This window comes from Microcebus murinus, chromosome 20 (genome assembly GCF_040939455.1).
Source record: "Microcebus murinus isolate Inina chromosome 20, M.murinus_Inina_mat1.0, whole genome shotgun sequence".
Classification (NCBI taxonomy): Eukaryota; Metazoa; Chordata; class Mammalia; order Primates; family Cheirogaleidae; genus Microcebus; species Microcebus murinus.
The window spans coordinates 32,118,244-32,137,041 of NC_134123.1; the positions used below are offsets into that span (position 1 = coordinate 32,118,244).

The following is an 18,798-nucleotide window of genomic DNA, read 5'->3' on the forward strand; positions in this document are numbered from 1 at the left end:
AACCTCCACACAGCTGCAGCTAATGGGTTTCCAGGTCTGACCGGAAGTACTACCTCCGAGACAGGAAGTCCCTCCTCCCAGCCTGGCCTCGCGCGCGTCCTGGAGCGCCCCCTCCTGGGCAAATGGGGAACGGGCCTGCAGGCGGCGCGTGGGCAGCAGAAATAAAGCCCCAGTTAAGTCCTAACAGCAGATGCTGGGCGCACCTGGGCTCAAATCCCTCATCTGCTTGCTGCATCAACTTCCTATCTCATAGGGTTGTTGGGGCATTAAATTAATCACTCAACAAACACTTACCGAGCACCTACTGTGAACCAGGCTCTGTATCAGTCAGTAGGCGTCCCTATGGATTGTCCTTAAATCCTAAGAAGCAGGCTTTACAAATAAGGGTGCAAAATACCCCTGGGAGTATGTGAGGCTGTTCCAGGGGTGGTCAGGCAAGGATAGCTTTAAGCTGTGATTCTCAAGCTCTAGCGAGCATCAGCAGCACCTAGAGAGCATGTTAAAACACGGTTTCTGATTTGGTGAGTTTGGGGTGGGGCCTGATAATCTGCCTTTCTAACTTCCCAGGCGATGGTGAGCGTGCTTAAGTGGGAGTTGGGCTTAAAAGAACCCTGTGCAATGATACATCTTACCACTGTCCTGGCCCAGTGGTCCTCAAACTTGAGTGTGACTTGGAGGGCTCATTAAAATAGCAGTTTGCAGGGCCCCACCTCCAGAGTTTCTGATTCAGTAGATCTGGGATGTGACCCAAGAATGTGCATTTCTGACCCATTCCCAGGTGATGCTGCTGCTGCTCCAGGGACCATACTTTGAGGACCACTGCTTTAAAGAATCAATTTCCAGCCGGGCGCAGTGGCTCACGCCTGTAATCCTAGCACTCTGGGAGGCTGAGGCGGGCCAATCACTCGAGGTCAGGAGTTCGAAACCAGCCTGAGCAACAGTGAGACCCCCGTCTCTACTATAAATAGAAAGAAATTAATGGGCCAACTAATATACATACAAAAAATGAGCCGGGCATGGTGGCGCATGGCCTGTAGCCCCAGCTACTCGGGAGGCTGAACAGGAGGATCGCTTGAGCCCAGGAGTTTGAGGTTGCTGTGAGCTAGGCTGACGCCACGGCACTCACTCTAGCCTGGGCAACAAAGCGAGACTCTGTCTCAAAAAAAAAAAAAAAAAAAGATAATGAGGTCTGAACCAGAGACCAGCCACTGGACATAGATTTGTTGTGTCTTGCATACGCTTAGGCTGTTAATGGGTTACAAAGGATGTCTCCAAGAAGGGAGGGGGCATGATGAGCCATGTCTGACCTCCCTCCTCCTGGCAGACAATTTAATTTTAGGATATTCCTTTGGCCATGAGGGGGTCCATTCAGTCAGCTGGTGTGTGTGTGTGTGTGTGGGGGGTGAGCCTGAAAATTTTATTTTAGTTCACACTCCCTTCCTTTCCCTTCCCTTTCTTCCTTTCCTTCCTTCCTTTCTTTTTTACACACAGGGTTTCACTCTTTAGCCCAGGCTGGAATTCCTAGGCTCAAGCAATCCTCTGGGCTGTTTAAAAATTTGTTTTTTGGTAACGAAGGGTTCTCGCTGTGCTGCCCAGGCTGGTCTTGAACTGCTGGCCTCAAGCGATCCTCCCACCTGGGCCTCCCAAAGTGTGCTAGGATTACAGGCATGAGCCACTGCACATGGCCCCATCTCTCTTTTTATTTTTTTATTATTTTTTTTTTTGAGACAGAGTCTCGCTTTGTTGCCCAGGCTAGAGTGCCATGGCATCAGCCTAGCTCACAGCAACCTCAAACTCCTGGGCTCAAGCAATCCTCCTGCCTCAGCCTCCCGAGTAGCTGGGACTACAGGCATGCGCCACCATGCCCAGCTAATTTTTTCTATATATATTAGTTGGCCAATTAATTTCTTTCTATTTATAGTAGAGACGGGGTCTCGCTCTTGCTCAGGGTGGTTTTGAACTCCTGACCTTGAGCAATCCGCCCGCCTCGGCCTCCCAGAGTGCTAGGATTACAGGCGTGAGCCACCGCGCCTGGCCTCTCTTTTTATAGTTACTCTTTTCCCACTACAGAGCACTGCCCTAGGATAAGCGCTAAACAAGAGGATGATTCCAAAAACAGCAGACTCCTATAGGAGAGAGCCCCATATGACTAAGAAAAACAGGTTCAGTAAGAAATAATGATGAAAGGGAACACGAGGGAGGCTTTTGGGAACTGACAATGTTTCTTCATCCAAGTGCTGGTTACTTGGGTGTGTTCAGTGTGTGAAAATTCACTGACTTGTGCACTTTTCTGTATGTATGTTATACTTCAACAAAGAGTCCTTTTAAAAAGAAAAGAAAAAAAAGAAGAAAATACGATTGGCTGTGATGCTTTATCTCCTCAAGACTTCAAACTCTTGGTTAGGCTACGTGCCTTCTTAGCTATCTACTTTAGAAATAAAATTCAGAAGTCAGGAATTCTTCTATCCGAGTCAGTCCCTGATGTATTCCAAACAACTAGAAGAGTAAATGCTTGATACCTATTGAGTCAATGAAAGAAGGAATGAAATGAGATGGTTCTTCTGGGAAAATATCAATACGTTTACTTAAATTGAAAAATGAAGTCAGACTGTTCCTGATAGGAAGTAAGTCTGATTTAGCTGATTGGTTTGACCGTGAGGAAGCGCTTTGCCAAAGAGGTCATCTGAAGTACACTTTTCATAAACAGAATGAGTGAAGCCTGCATCTCTAAGGTTTTGGTGAAAATATGCTTCACCACACACACAAAAATGGAATTGTCCTTCTCGATGCCATCCTTGAAATGTCTGGGAGGTTGAATCCACCCAGCCCACTGCACCTGCCCTTTCCAAGTCAAGGCTTCCAGGTTCCACCAACTGTTCCTTATAACCCCAGCCTCCCCGCTGCCACAATCCTGGTGAGCACGGTCAGGCCCAAGAATAGCAAGCTGCAGCCGCGACAGCTCCCACGACAAGCCTTACAGCCGACGTGGACCGAGAAACTGGCCCCCTGTAAGGCTCAGAGGCCCCCTTAGAGCAAGTACGCGCCGCATCAGAGCAGGCCTCATGTAAAGCGGCCTCATCCGGCCCCTCACAGCACCGCTGTCCGGTGGGATCCATCCATATGGGCCAACTCAAAATCCCTCGGGCGTGGGGTGGGGAGTAGGCAGGGTGCCCCACGGCTCATTCGTGACTCGAGAGCACTTCCGGTTGGCTTCCGGAAAGGCCTTCAAATGAATCTGCGGGGAGGTTACCACGTGAACTTTATGGCACGAGGCCCCATGGGCGTGATGGCCTGTGCTTTGGGTGAGTCCTAGGGAGGGAGTCCCCAGACCCGCTTCCCTGTCTCGTTAGAGCAGGGGCTGATGGGAGCCGCCCCCCAGCGCTAGCGTCTGGGAGACCGGCCTTCCCATTGGCCAGGCGCACTGTCTGCCACAGCTCTGCGTGCTCTCATTGGCCAGCGGCGCTGCGGGGGGGGGGGCAGAGCTCACGGCGCGCCGTCGGCCGCGTGCTCCCCACGCGGGGCGCCCGCCCCGCGCGTGTAAAAGGACGCGGGCGGCGCGAGATCCCGCCTGGCTGACCCCGCGGCCCTCGCGTCGCGCCATGGCTTCTCCGGCCCGCGCGGCCTCGGGCGCCGACGACGGCGGCCGCAGGAAGCCCCGCCTGGCGGCGTCGCTGCAGATCAGCCCCGGGCCCAGGCCCTGGCGACCGGCGGCCAGTCAGAGCCCAGACGGCTGCGCGGAGGCGGAGGAAGAGCCGGGTGGGCTGCCCCAGGCCTCGGCGCCGGGGGTCGGTGGGCCCGGGGCGGGGGCCGGAGTCGGGGAAGCGGGGGCAGCCCCGGCGCGGGAAGGTTTGGGGGGACTGATGGGGAGGTCCCCGAGGGTCTCCGTGCCCCCCGCAGGGCCCGCCGGGGACTCCCCGACGGCCGCCAGCCCGCTGAGCCTGCAGCTGAAGGACCCGGCCCCGGGCCAGGCGGTGGCCCTGCTCGCGCAGTACGCGGCCCTCCGCGGCGTCCCCCTGGCCTTCCGCGAGGACGAGCCGGCAGGTGAGGCCGGGGCGCGAGTCCGAGGGTCCGAATAAGCCCCGGGATGGAAGGAGGGGCGTCTGGGGCAGGTGGGGCAGGGGTCTCCGGAGAACGGGCGTGAGCTGGACCCAGCCTGGGGCCTGGAGGTGGACCCTGCTGGGAGCCGCGTGTGTTTAGGGGGCGCCACCCACAGCACACATGCAACTGTGGCGGGGTCACAGCGAGGTGAATGTTGTTCCTCCAGGGAGGCTGAGGGCCCACGCCACCTGGTATTTCTGTGCGCTTTCTGCAAGGGCCAGTTACATGCAATGACAGCTGCCAGGCCAGCATTGGCGACACCTGAATGAGGGCCAATTCCCTGACTTAGAGACATTATTAAACAGCTTGGTAAGGGCAATGCTGTCTATACACACCATACAAAGGTATTATACGATCATTACTGTTTCCTTTGCTCGCTCGTCAGTACATGCCTTCAAACCCCGGACTCAAACAGTTTTAATTTGAAAGCTAATTGCAGACGTCGTTGTCCTTATCCCTAAACACTTCAGTGTGTACTTTTCAAGAACAAGGTCATGTCATATAAGACAATTGTCATACTGGAAACTTAACATTGATATAACACTATCATCTAATTACTATTGACGTTCAGATTTTACCATGTCCCAGTAATGCCCCCCCCCCATGGCCCAAGACGACTGTCACACCTCTTTAATCTCCTTTTATTTCAAACTATTCCTGCCTGCCCTTGTCTTGCACAACATCGATGTTTTTGAAGAGTAAGGGCCAGTCGTTTTGTAAACGTCCTTCGACTTGGGTTTGGCTGTTTCCCTGGGACTGGGCTCAGGCTCTACGTTACCCAGGTGATGTCCAGTCCGTGTGTGATGCGGAAGTCAGGAAGCATGTGATCTGCTTGTCGTTTGGGGATCTTAGTTAGCTGTGAGGGCTTGGCTAGACATCTGCCAGGTGTCTTTGCTTTCCCCTTTGTGCTCCATGAGTCATCTGAGGGGAGACATTTGGAGATCGTGGAAATACCCTGTCCCCCTGTCACCGTCGCCTCACGGTTTTAGTGAATCATCCATTGATTGGCGATACTTCCCAGACCCGGTTACTGCTGCGATGGCTGCTGTGTGGGGGGTTTCTGGCGCCTATAGTTGCTGGTCTCGACGCCCTTTTAAAGTAGATGAATCTCGGTGCTAGTGAGGAATGCTAAAATAGATTCCTTTGTACTAAGGCAGTCGTTTTGAGAATTTAGTCTCGAGGACTGTGAACTTAAATGCGTTTGTACCCTTTGGCCAAGAAATCCCAGTTCTAAGGTTTTCACTTGTTTCTTTTCTGTTACAGGTAATACCCAAAGTAATGATAGCGTTTGATACATTTTTTTTTTTTCAAATATAAAGTGATGTGCCTGGTGCCAGGCAGGAGGCCCTCATCCTGAGGACAGGGTAGCATGGACACTGCCCACCCTCTGTGCCTCCGCTGTGAAAGTGTAGTCGTCCGTAGCTATTTTGGAGGAGTTTGCTGAGGGCTCAGTTGGGTTTCTGGTGGGGCACGGCACGCAGAGGCACCGTGCCATGCCTGGTGCGGGTGGAGCCCACGGTTACGGAAGGGATGTTAGGGTCTCTTTATTCTGGTTGTCCTTGATGTCAGGTAGGAACACAGACGAGAACTACTGTGGCTTGGGCAGGAGCCGGGGGGCTAGGTGTGGAACCCTTCTCCTAAAAAGGGCCCACGTAGGGCTCTTCTGTCACCTGCCTCCTTCCCCAGGTCCCTGTTCCCCCTTCTCTGTGTACGTGGAGCTGGATGGGGTGGTCTGCCCTGCCGGCACTTCAAACAGCAAGGCCGTCGCCAAGCAGCAGGCGGCCCTGTCTGCGCTCTGCTACATCCGCAGCCAGCTGGAGGGCACAGGTAACGGAGCGCCAGGTGAGTGAGCCCTAGCTGGGCACAGAGGCCTGAGATTGGCAGTCCTCCTGGGAAGCTGAGGTGGCTCTGTGTGTGTGTGTGTGTGTGTGTGTGTGTGTGTGTGTGTGTGTGTGTGTAAGGGGTAGGTCATGGCAAGGACCATGTGGGCCCTGCTCTCATGTCCTTGAAGTCGCACCCACACTGGACAGGGACCACCAAAGGGAGCAGCTCGTGGAGCTTTCTGTGTCTGGAAGATGAAAACGCCCCCTCTTGTCCTCCTTGGGTTCCTGGAGGACGGAAGGGTAGACCGTGCACTCGTGGCAACCGACCCCCCGTGCCTCTCTTCCAGACACCCCCCAGACCCCCAGCAGGATTCCACTTGCTTCCCTGAGTGTAGGTAGGTGGGCTCTTGGTGACCCTAACCCTGGTGTCAAAGGGAAAGGCCTGGCCTGTGGGGTCCCCACCTGTACCCCCTTGCCCCTGCGCAGAGAACATCCTGACCCACGAGCAGCGCTGCGCGGCTGTGGTGGGGGCCGGCTTCGACCGCCTGCTGGACGAGAGCTCGCCCTACCGGGCCTGTAAGGGGACTGTGGCTGCAGTCATCCTGGAGAGGGGTAGGGATCGCCCCAGCCCCTCACCCCTTGGCAGGCCTCCCCTGGGTCCTTTGCCTTAGGCTGGCCGTCTCCACCCTTCCCTGCACAGAGATCCCGGGTGCCAAAGGCTACGCCAAGGAGACCTACGAGCTGGTGGCGCTGGGCACAGGCAGCAGCAGCTGTGCCGGCTGGCTGGAGTTCTCGGGCCGGCAGCTCCATGACTGCCATGGGCTGGTTGTCGCCCGCCGGGCCCTGCTGAGGTGAGGGGCAGGTGGGGTGGGCATTCTGCTGTAGCCCCTGTCGGCATGTGGCAGCCCCAACTGTCCTCTGCCTGTCACTCCCAGGTTCTTGTTCCGGCAGCTCCTGTTGGCCACGCAGGGGGGCCCCAAAGGCAAGGAGCGGTCCGTGCTGGCCCCCCAGACTGGGCCCGGGCCCCCCTTCGCCCTCAAGCCTGGGATCTTCCTGCACCTCTATGTCAGCAACACCCCCAAGGGAGCAGCCCACGACATCTAGTATGTGGGCCGAAGGTCCCTTGGGTGGGCTGCTGGGTAGGGGTGGGGTCAGAAGAGCACCCTGACCCCAGTGTTCTTGTCTCCCCCCGCCCGGCAGCCTGCCCCGGGCCTCGGAAGGGAGCCTGTCACACGGCCCGGCCTTGCGCCTGCAGGCCCACGTCGGCGGGCAGCTGAAGCCTGTGTGCTACGTGGCACCCGCGCTCCACGACACCCACGTCGGTTGCCTCTCGGCCAGCGACAAGCTGGCACGCTGGGCGGTGCTGGGGCTGGGTGGCGCCCTGCTGGCTCACTTCTTGCCGCCGCTCTATGGCACCAGCCTCGTCCTAGGTGAGGCTCTGGTGTGGGCCTAGGGCGGGCTCTGGGTGGGCTGGGAGAGTGTGGAGGTGGCTCAGCTTGTCCTGTGCCTTCTGCCCCTTAGCTGACCCCTGCCACGACCCCTCGACTCTGAGCAGGGCCATCCACAACCGGCCCGACCTGGACAGGGTCTCGGGGCCGGGCCTGCCCCCTCCCTACGTCCGCACCACTCTGCACCTGTTCTCGGGGCCCCCGGTGGCCCCCTCGGAGCCCACCCCCAACACCTGCCACGGCCTGAGCCTCAACTGGAGCCTGGGCGACCCTCACGTTGAGGTCGTGGACGTGGCCACCGGGCGTGTGAAGTCCAAGTGAGAAGGGCCCCTGGGGCTGGGCCGAGGGGGCCCGTCTCCCTGCAGTGGGGTGAGAGCACGCGAGAGTCGCTGTCCCTGTTCTGACCCCAGCTCAGCCACTCACCGGCTCCACAGCAGCGGCTGGCGTCTGCACGTACCCTGTGATTCCCACAGACGGTCACGGCGTGGGGGGAGGTGGTGGGAAGGGTGTGGGCAGGCCTGCCCTCCATGGCATCTTCTCTTCACCCAGCGCCGCCCTGGGGCCGCCGTCCCGCCTCTGTAAGGCCGCCTTTCTCCGGGCCTTTCGCCAGGCCGCGCAAGTCGCGGGCGAGCCCCACCTCTCGGCCTTGCAGACCTACGAAGCTGCCAAGGTCAGTCCCTTCCTGTCCAGTCCCCTTCCTCTGGGTTCTCCTGCACCCCTCCCCCGCCCCCAGCAACCACCCTCTCTCACCCCTGCACCACCCCTTGTCACCTCTGTCACCCCCTGTTGCCCCCTCTCACCCCACCTCTTGTCTCCTGCTGCAGGCCGGGCCGTACCAGGAGGCTCGCCGGCAGCTGTCCCTTCTCCTCGACCAGCAGGGCCTGGGGGCTTGGCCCTCAAAGCCACTGCTGGGCAAATTCAGAAACTGAGGCAGACCTCTGGTGGGGGGGCAAGGTTCCTGAGCTGAGCTGGACCACTGCTGGGGCGGCGCCTTCTCTGAGGGTGTGGGGAGGGGTGCGGGCTGCGGGCAGAGCACAGGTGTGTACAGAGGGAAGCTGGCATTGGAGGGAGGGGCCTAGTGTGTTTGGCAGGGGTGGGGTGGCGGCTGCTGCATATTTGGGCTTGAATAAAGCAGCATTTCTGGTGCTTCTGTGTGTAGCTGGCCGCGTGTGCGCATGTCCGTGCGCGCCTATGCTGGGGGTAGCCAGGCACCCTTGGCGAGGGGAGCCCCGTGATCCCTGGGCTGTCACCTGGGTCCTTTCCTCGCAGAGTTACTAAATTGTTGCCCCCGTTCACAGGTGTGGGAGCAGGTTTGGGAGGGGAGGTGACTTTCCTTGGCTCCTGCTTTCCGGCCTGTGTTCTGGGGAGGCCACAGGGTGGGCGTCGGGCATTTCTGCCCCGCTGGCTGCAGAGGCTCCGGATCCCTGCTTTGCAGGCCTGCGCCAACCTGAGGGAAGCAGCAGGGGCTCCTGGGGTCCGCAGTCGCTGGCCGGGGCCCTCAGCTGTCCCGGCCTGCCAGAGCCGCCTTCCCTCACTGTGCCACCTCCCAGGTGCAGGCTTGGTGGCTCTCCCCCCTCGTCTGGGTAGCACAGTGAGCCCGCAGGGCAGTTGGGCCCTCTGTGGACCATGGATGGGAGGGCAGACAGCACACACCGCAGATGTGCACGCGTCTACACACCTGGAACCTCACTGGCCTTGACGTCTGGTGAGCTGGGACCAGGGATGATTGAGGACCACGGGCTGCCCCGTGACCCCCACCCTATGACTGATCTCCCTGCACCCCAGCAGTTCCAGGGTTTGGAACCATAGGCAGCTCTCCCAGATGGGCCTCAGGGTGCTGGACAAAGATGGTGTGAGGGTTAACGTTATGTGTCAGCTTGTTTTGGGCTAAGGGATGCCCAGATAGTGGGTGACTTTGTTTCTGGAAGAGAGGAGCTTTTGCATCAGTGGGCTGAGCAAAGGAGCCCACCCTCCCCAAGGTGGGCCGGCACCACCCCATCCACTGAGGGCTCAGGGAGAACACAGAGGCAGAGGAAGGGGAAGTTCTCTCTCTTCTTGAGCTGGGACATCCATCTGCTCTGGCCCTTGGACCTCAGAGTTCCTGGTTCTCCAGCCTTCAGGCTCTGGCCAGGACTTACACCACTGGTGCCCCGGGTCTCAGGCCTTCAGGTTTGAGCGGGAACCACGCCACTGGCTTCCTCAGGCTGCCACTGTGGGGTCCTACACCTCTGTAATGGAGTGAATAAATCTCTGTCTGTCTGTCGTATGTGTCCTGTTGGTTCTGTTTCTCCGGAGAACCCTGACCAATACACCTGGCTCCCTCCAGAGCTGCCATGCAGGCCGGTGCCGAAGCCGTGAGACTGGGTCGTCTCCCTGCAGCCTGTCTCTCTGCCACTGGGCGCGTGGTGTGGCCAGCCACTGCCCTCTGTGCCCAGGTTCCTCCCGTCCACAGACACACCCGGAGGGCTGTGCGAGGGATCTGTGCCTGCCAGCCCGCCTGCTGTAGGCCACTGGGCCCCTGCTCCCCTCCCACTGCGAGGATGACACGGGAGACCCAAGGGACACAGGAGTAGAGGAGACGCACCAGCTGGGCGTGGGAGGGCTCCAGCAGGCCCTGGCCCGAGGCTCTGCGTGAGCTGCTCAGTTCCAGCCGGCTCTGCAGGATAGATGTCGTCATTGGCCCATTGTACGCGTCAGGAAAGGGCAAGGTGAAGTTGGGTGGCTTCTAGGCGAGCACACAGCCGCAGCCCGACTTCCGAGCTCTTCTGTAGGGCGGCACCCAGAGCTGCGCTGGATTTCCTTACGTGGCCTTGGGTGAAGCTCTCAAGCCCTCTGGGCCCCAGTTGGCTCCTTTATAACCCGAGGGCTGGGTGATACCTTCCCGAAGTTCCCTCTGCTCTGCCCTTCCCTGACTGCCTGGGGGTCGGGAAGACGCCCTCTGCCGGTGAGGGAAAGAGCTGCAGGCCCGCGGGCTTGGGGAGGTGGTGCAGGGCGCTGGGGACATGGGGTGAGGAAGTGGCTAGTAGGGGGGCAAGAGAGGGAAGTCGAGGCAGGAGAAGCTGCCAGAGGCCAGAGACGGGGGGTTCGGGGGGGGGTTTGAACCAGCAGGGAGGGTCTCAGGCAAGCACTGATCTCTTATTTAACTGAGAAAACAAATAGGTTACTTATCTTGTAAAACCTCAGGTCAACCTTGAAATAATTATTTCTCATGTTTTTTTTTTTTTTCAGGGATGGGAGAGGCTTTTCAAAACACCCAAACCTATTAATTAGGCCATTTATTATACATCGTTTTCCCCGGGAGATAATTTAAATTGATTTACTTTTTTGTACCGCAATGGTGACTATAACCAGATGTAGAAATATACCAGCCATTTCAAACTTCCGTTTCATGCAGGGAGCCCTTGGTGTTCATTAATCACATTATCACTGGGTAAACAAGTTCTTCAAAATGACGTTAACTCTGCCGCGTTCTGCCAAACAAGTAATATTTGTCCCCACGTTGCATAAATCTGCCTGTCCAGTGCTTTCCTCCCAAGACAGTCACTCGGTTCCCGTGACTCAGCTTATTTATTGCCACGGGCGACGATGGAGCCACTCTTGAAATGGAGAGCGTTAATGTCGTCTGGGCCTAACCCACGCTGGGCACGGTTTTGCCAACGCTGGCATCCTCCAGTCAGGAGGTGACGTCATCTCACTTGGCACAACTCAAGGCCACTTCCTGTCACTCCGTCCTCGCTCCCGGTAGCCCCGGGCCCTGGGAGCCTTCGTGGACCCTGGTGTCCTTTGCATGGAGCGGTCCCTGCGTGTCTTCTGCCACCCCCAGGGCAGAGCACACCGGGCGGAAGCGTGGACCCGGGAGGCCGTGGGGCTGCTCCTCCTGCTTCTCTCTCCTCTTCTTCCTCCTCCTCCTTTCTTGACTGAGATATAATTTACGTGCCATAAAATTCACCCTTACAAAGTGTACGATTCGATCGTTCTTAGTATATTCTCAGAGTGGTGCAATCGTCACCACTATCTAATTCTGGGACATTTGGATCTCCCCAAAAGAAACCCTGGACCAGCCCCCGCCCCCCGCCCCCGCCCCTGACAACCACACACCTGCTCTCTGCCTGTATGGATTCACCTGTTCTAGATGTTTCTTATCAATGGAATCATACAGCTGTGACCTTTGGTGACAGGCTTCCTCCACTTGGGATGTTTTGATGTCCACCCATGATGTAGCGTGTATTAGGATGTAATTCCTTTTTATGGCTAACTAATATTCCGTGGTACGGACAGGCCACCGGCTGTTTACCCATGTAAGTAGGCTTCTAGAAAAACAAATGTCTTAGCTCTGGAATACTGTCGTACACAGATAACTATTACACCTTAACATCATCTTTGCAGACAGAGGTGGACCCCATGCGGCCCACGTGGGAGCACCAGCGTGTGACCTGGGGCTTCCGGAAGGCAGTGAGCAGCGCAGGTGATGAGTGCAGAGCGTGGAGCCGGACAGGCCAGGGTTCGATCCTGAACCCACCACTGACAACCAGGTGACCTTGGGATAGTTATCTAAACCCCCTGTGCCTCAGTTTTGTCATCTGTAAAGTGGGATAATAACACCTTCCTCAGAAGGCTGCTGTGCGGACCAGGTGATGCTTGTGAAGTGGCAGGACAGGGCCTGGCACCAGCCAACGCCCGACAGATGCTGCGGTCGCTGCCCCGGGTTGCTGCCCTGCACCCGTTTCCCTCTCTCTTTTGGAACCATGCCCCAGTTTCCTCTGGGAAACCTCAGCCTCCCCATTCCTGACCACCTGGTTTGGGTGGGATTGAACCTGTCTTCTGCTCCAGGGTGAGCCCCGCCCCCACTCACATAAACCAATCAGTGTAGCGACAGGGGTTGGCTGAAGGAGGTACTCATAACCCACCCAGGACTAGTAAGACCCAAGGAAAGCACACGGTTAGGATTCCGCGGAAAAGAGATTTGCTCCTCTCAGACATCTCGGTGGAGTGAGGGTGTGAGACCTGGAGCTTGTGCAGCCACCTTGTGGCCATGAGGAGAGCCTGAGGGTGAAGCGGACATGCCTAGGGAGGCAGGGGGAAGATGCTGGAAATTTAAGCTTATTTGTTTGACATTGATAACATTGGCTGACTACTGGATTAAGCCACACCTGGACTCCACCTGGATTATTAGTTATAAGAACTAGTAATTCTTCTGTTTGTTTGTATACTTCCTTGTTTAATGAATTCTGAGTAGGGTTTCTTGAACTTGGAAACAAATCATTCCTAACTGATATTTGTGGGTGTATTTTAGGAAGTGTTTAGAGCTGTTACCATTGGGATATTGGAATGGGAGTCTGATATAAGAGTGAAATTCACTTTTGTGCCACAGACCCTTGGCATTTTCCCCTGCGTATATGTTTCTCTGAGTCCCCCCGGGGCTCGAACTCCAGTTGCCCATGGAGTTAGCAGGCCTGGTCACACCTCCCGTAAGTAGGGCCTTCCCTGCCCCGTCTCGCTTCTCTCTCCCCTACTTGTGTGTCCTGGCATCTTCTTCAAGTAAAATGCCTGCGTGCAAATCCTTGTCCCAGGGGCTGCCTCTGGGGGAACCCCAAAATCTTGGAGAACGAAGATGTGCCTCCTCAGTAGCCTGTCCAAATGTGGCCACCACCGTGTGCCCACGTACGGTTCCTCGGCCTCCTTCCTCCCTGGGACGTCTTGTGTACCTCCTTGTGTACCTGTGCCCTGCGGTCCCACCTCCTGCAGGCCTCCGCCCGGGTCCATGCAGGCGCATCCGTCCTGCTTAATTACTACGGGTCTCCACGGTGCTAGAACATCCGGCACGTGGCAGGTACCTAAGAAAAGCTGCCCCAGAAACCATCGCCCCACCCAACTTCTGACTCCCTTCTTGGCGTTGGCCTTGGGTGGGTGACCCCTGGCCCCTGCCACCTCCTTTCCAGGGGGATCCTCCTACACCCCCAAGGTCAACCCCAACTTGCTCCAACACACCAGAGAAACCACAGCGTCGCTTCTTAACCTCGTTTAATGTTTGTCTTGGAGTTGCGCGGCCAGGGGAGCCCTGAAAGCTCGGTTAGGCAGGGGCAAGGTGAGAGGGCCGGACTCCCCGAAGGGGATCTAATTTCAGCCTGGCCATTGGCCAGGAACAATGGAAGCCTTTGGAAGCAGCGAGATTGGCTAATTTTAGCTCAGGGCATCCAAATTCATTCTGAGTCGCGTCACATGGAGGCCAGCGCTGCCCCCGGCTTTGTTCCCCTTACTGCGAAGGTGAATTATGAAAGTCACACGGCAGCCGAGCGGCTCACTCCATGGCTGTCCACGTGTCCTCGGGAAGCAGGTGCGCGGAGGCAGAGCCGGGCTCGGGACGGACAGCTCTGGATTACAAGGAGGCCAAGGGGCCCAAGGGGCCCGCGGGAACGGCAGCTTCCCTTTGTTTTATTTTTAACCGACATTGTATTCCTGGAGGTGTCCCTTGGTTAGATGTCAAATGCAGACCTCGACACCGGACAGAGATGGTGCTGGGTGGGGGGCGGGGGGCTCGGGGCTCGGGGCTGAGAGAGCTCCCAGCTGGGCTTCGGGTCCTGGCCTGGCCAGCCCTGGCCGAGCGGGCCCTCCCTGGGCCCTCCCTGGGCCCTCACACCCACCCCTGTGAAATGGGCAGGATGGAGCTGGTGACCGTCAGGGTCCTTTTAGCTCTCAGACTCTGGTGGACAGGCCACGCCCTGAGCTGGCCAGGTAGAGAGAGATGATGTGCCCTGCGCCGTGGGGACACCTGCAAGGGGGACGTGCTGTCCTGCTCACAGAGGTGGCCCGGGTGGCCTGCACGTGCCTGGCCTGCTGGCACAGCCTATCTGCCCGCTGGGGTGGGAGCCAAGCGCGACGGTGATTTTGTTTTTCACTTGCACAACTTTAGGCCAGGCCAGCACTCCCCTGCCAGCGTTTCCTGGGGTCGCTTCCCAGATAGACGACTCGCAGGACGTGGCACCCAGACGCGATGGCCTGAGAGGGACGCGGCCTGGAACGTCCTGGCCGGGAATGCACACCCTGGATCAAAGCACAAGGAGATATCAGACAAACACGACATGAGGACACCTATTTAAAAGAGGGTGTGTGTGTGCTGTGTTCACCCCTAGCTTCAGTGTCATCTGTGTCAAAGAAAAGCCGTGGGAAAGGTCCAGATGACAGGATGCTAAAGAGACAGGACAAGTAAACCTAACGTCCAATGTATCCGACCCTAGGCTGGACCCCGTACTGGGGGGAAAGGACGAGAGGGATATCATTAGGTCAGCTGGCGACATGGCAACAGACATTAGGCTAGGTGAGAATGTTGCATGGGAGTCAATGGTGCTGAGGCTGTGTGAGAGCGTGTCCGCACGCTCGGGATCCACACGCTGAAGCGTGGAGGGTCTCCCTGCCTCTCCATCCCCGAATGAGGGGATGGATCACTCTGGAGCTCCCTACTCTTTTCGAGCAGGGGGGCAGGGGTCAAGGGTTCCTTTGAGAAGCTGATGGAATTGTTGGACACTTAGCACTTTGAAATGCACCTACCCTCCCGAGGTTCATTTGGAGCATCGTGGAGCCTCATGGAAACTTCCAGCTAGGAATCCCTGGGCTGGTGGTGAAGAGCCGCTGGTCACCCCATGCTAGCGTGAAGGGCCGTGGCGTGGGCGCCTTGCTCGCCAAAGGTTCAGGAGAACACACCGTGCATGCACGGCCCAGATACAGACAGAGCAAATGATAAAACAGATGCAGCAAGATGTAAAAAAAAAATTTTTTTAAAGGTGTATTCGGGTGTTCCATGTGCTATTTTTGTTCGTGCAACTTTTTTGTGAGTTTGACGTGTTTGGTGCCTGGTGATCTCCCCATAGCGATGCTCACTGTTAGCATATCGCTGTGAGGAAGAGGAGGGAGGCTGTTTAATGAGCTGCTGAGAGAGGCAGGCGGCTGAGCGTGCCGAGCCCTGCAGCCGGGCACTTCTGGGCTGGGGGCTCGGGTGGGGTGCGGTGCCAGGGTGGGGTGAGCAGGTGGTGCAGAGAGATCTCAGTGAACTTACATCCAAACTTGAGCTAAATGAGAAAAGGAAGGTCCAGTGAAATTGGCCTCCACGTCCACTGTTCTACAACATGCCTGGGACGCTCCAAGATAACCCTTTTTACTCTGCTCAGGGCTAGGGACAGTGTTGCTACAATCTCTTGCACTTGGGCACTTTTTCCCAAGGGCTTGGGCACTGTTTTGGATGAGCCCAGGAGGTGCAACACGATATCCTAGACAAGAGTGTTCAGCCGGGAACTGGGACACTTGGCTCTAACTAGATGAACTGGGTGGTGGCCTAGGGCAGGTGGCTTTCCCTCTCTGAGCCTTGGTCTCTCCATCTTAAAATGAGGGAGATGGTTTACTTTAGAGCGTCTTGTCCTTCTTGAGGGGTCGTTGATTCCTTTGAGAATATGATGAAATCACTGGACACTTTACTCTTTGACATGCACATAACCACCAGAGGGTCACAGATCTCTGATGGAAACTCCCTGCCTGAACTGTTTTCCATTGGGACTTCTTGTTACCAACTTCTAAAGTCCCCAAAGCCATCAAAGTAGAGTCAACCGGTTCCCGGCACAGCCCTGGGTCAAGGTATCCCTTTCACTCCACTGGAGAATGAACTCACCCCTCCCCCACTCCACGCTGGCTACAGACAGGCCGAACCCAGTCTGTCCAGTTACCCTGGGAAGCCACGTCTACGATTCAACATGAAAATAACTTGAAGTACGGGCCTTCTCTTTGCTTTCAGGAGAGAGAAATTTTCAAGAGAAAATTCTCTTTATTTTCAGGGGGCCGATGATGTCTGTCTGCGGTGACAGTCATGCCGTTGGGCTCAGGGAAAGCAGGTCCTTCCGGGATGCACAAGGCCCCCTTCAGCCGGTGGGGGGGAAGCAGCTGCCTGGTGACTGGTGGTCACTTGCACCTCCCCCGTCAGCCTGAAGGAAACGGCAGTGCTGCGAGGCCAGACCAGAGCAAGCCGGACCCGTCTCCTGGGACGCTACCAGGGAGAAAATAGAGCGTTTAATTAAGCCCCACATGTGAGCAATCAATTCCAATTTTCCACTTCTAATTTAGCAGAGAATTTCAGCTGGGTGAACATTAAGACACTATAGGATCGCTTAATGTTGGTGATGGTGCGGCTAATTTTGATCTTGAACTTTTCTTTTAGCCCTGGCACACTTCCGTGGAGCCCCCTGGTATGTGAAAACGGGGGACATGGTGATGCCTGGGTAGAAGCGGTTGCAGGGATGGGCGGGGCTGTAATTAGGAATCTGTTGCACCCGGCACACAGCGCGGAAAGGGTCTCCACCGAGGAAGAGGAAGATGCAGGGGCTGGCGTGGGTCCCAGGTCTTCCAGGGGGCGTGGAGGGTTCCTCTCTGGTTCCGGGTTGAGCTCGCCACCTCAGTGCAAGGGGCTGTGGATGAGCGCTGGCTGGCAGGGGAGAAGGTGTCTAGACGTTTGCACATTCTGTCAAACATCATCATGTGCAAATGCTGCACGCTGGGATGCAGAGCTCTGGCTGCTTGGCTGGTCTCCACCCACACGGCCGGCTGCTTTGTGGAGCCCTAGTCAGAAAACAGATCCAGCCCAAAGCTGCAGTTGACTGCCAGGGGAAGGGACCTGCCCAGGGTCACACGGGGACTGACGACCTGGGCCCCGGCAAGCTCCCAAGCCATCTAGCTCCCAGTAAGAGAGCGAGCGGAAGGCTTTGACCTCTTAATATTTGGCCTAAAAGGAGTTATAAAAAAAAGTTTGGAATGAAAGATTGTTATGGCTGTTGTCCAGGGTGCCTGTGACGCGCTCATAAGACTCTGCTAGTCACTTCGTGCAGCAGAGCGGCCGTCCAGGTGGGGATTTTACAGGGCACAGGGGTCTTCCTTGTGTGGTGGCCATGGGTCCACTATGCAAAAAGCCAACTTGGGGACATGTCAGCTTGGGGACCTGCTGACTCTTGGGGTTTAAAGGAACGGGGACATGTGCCCGCCTAGAGGAGTCAGGGGACACAAGGGCTTTCTAGGAGGGAAGTCTGACGCTGGGGCAGGTGCTCCCCGGGGCAGAGCCCTTGGCTGTGCGGCCACCTGGTGTCACGGTCAGGGGAGGACCATGCCGGGCGCATCCATCGCAGGACGTCGCCAAAAACCAGCAGAATGAACGAACAGCAAGTGACTTGCTGCCGCGGATGAAATGCCGACTGCTCTCATACACACACTACATCTGACCCGCGGGTCCCAAACCGCTTTGCTGCCACCCATTTGCATCCTGGGGCTCTTTCTCCAGTGGACTTGCAGCCAACGGTGAGCCGCCGTGCGGGGCCGTGTCACTCTTGGGAAGTGCCATCGAGACAGCTCCCAGATGCGTTCTGCTGGGGACCAGAAGAGCCGCCAGCATTTGACACCACTGTGTACAGTTAATGACACGGAGGAGGCCCTCCCATCTTAGTCCCCATTCCAAACTGGTCTTCTCACATCCCACCCCACCGCTGTCTTCCTAACCCACGGTCTGTCCACGTCACTCGGTCCTCTGCAAAGCGTTCGAGGCCCCCCACCTTCTCGCCGCAGCTCGCCTGCCCAGAGACCCCTCCGCACTCCAGCCCGCCCGCCCCCGCCAGGCCTCTGGGAGCCACGCGCTTGGCGCTCCTTGCTCTTCCCTGGCTACGCTCAGGATGCGCTGCTTTATCGCAGGTGATTCACTCTGCATCTGCCCGTGGCGGCAAAGGGCTGACTCTGTTAGCAAATGAACACACGAGTAAACAAATACATTTAACTGTAAGCTAAGAATGTCTACCTTCTGGCGTTAGGGGGCCTGGTCTGGGGAGCCGGCGAGGGGCAGACCCGACGACGGCTGCCCTTGTTTCTGCAGTGAAGCTGTGTGGAACCCTTGGTGGCCTAACTGAGGATCAAAAGCCAAGGTCCCCGGCAGTGCGGGAGGAGCCAGAGGCAGGAGCAGTTATCTCAAGGGACAATGCAGAGCCCTGAAAGAGTTCGCCTCTGCCAAGCCTAACGACTGGGTCATTGGGGGACATCCCCCCAGGAGTCCGGCCGGCCGGAGAGCCTGCCCAGCCTGCGCACGGGGCTTCTGGCCAGGACCCAGGTGCCAGGTGTATGGGGCGGGGCGGTGGCAGGCTTGCAGCCACCGCCTCCAACGTGGGGTTCACTGCAGAAAGGCGAGCGCTGCCTTCTTGGCTGTGGGCTTCCGGAGCTGGCGGGGAGGCAGCTGCGCGGGGGGAAGTCCCGCTGGTAGTGGGGGGCAGAGAGAGAACTTATCCATCCCTGCGGAGCCTGGGGAAGGGCTGGGTGGGGAGATCTGATCGGAAGGGTTTGTGGTGACCAGACTCTCTGACTTCTGGCGGTGCTGTGGCCCAGGAGCGAGGGTCTTAGGGGAATAGTGGGATTCTGTC

General features: G+C 57.2%; 1 protein-coding gene across 1 annotated transcript; it reads left to right on the forward strand.

Annotated features, from left to right (window-relative positions):
- Positions 1–3,564: 3,564 nt before the first annotated feature.
- ADAD2 (adenosine deaminase domain containing 2) lies at positions 3,565–8,362 on the forward strand. The gene is made up of 10 exons (XM_075995583.1): positions 3,565–4,041; positions 5,785–5,925; positions 6,269–6,316; positions 6,408–6,533; positions 6,568–6,772; positions 6,857–7,024; positions 7,122–7,351; positions 7,443–7,686; positions 7,919–8,039; positions 8,194–8,362. Exons 1-10 carry the CDS (start codon positions 3,600–3,602, stop codon positions 8,296–8,298), a joined length of 1,830 nt encoding a protein of 609 aa, XP_075851698.1. The 5' UTR covers positions 3,565–3,599; the 3' UTR covers positions 8,299–8,362.
- Positions 8,363–18,798: the final 10,436 nt, after the last annotated feature.

What these genes read in the sequence shown, in the direction of transcription:
- ADAD2 (XM_075995583.1), top strand. Translation starts at nt 3,600, where the DNA reads ATGGCTTCTCCGGCCCGCGCGGCCTCGGGCGCCGACGACGGCGGCCGC. An exon ending in CCGCGAGGACGAGCCGGCAG is followed by an intron (nt 4,042 to 5,784) that starts GTGAGGCCGGGG and finishes CTCCTTCCCCAG; the next exon opens with GTCCCTGTTCCCCCTTCTCT. An exon ending in ACCGGGCGTGTGAAGTCCAA is followed by an intron (nt 7,687 to 7,918) that starts GTGAGAAGGGCC and finishes CTCTTCACCCAG; the next exon opens with CGCCGCCCTGGGGCCGCCGT.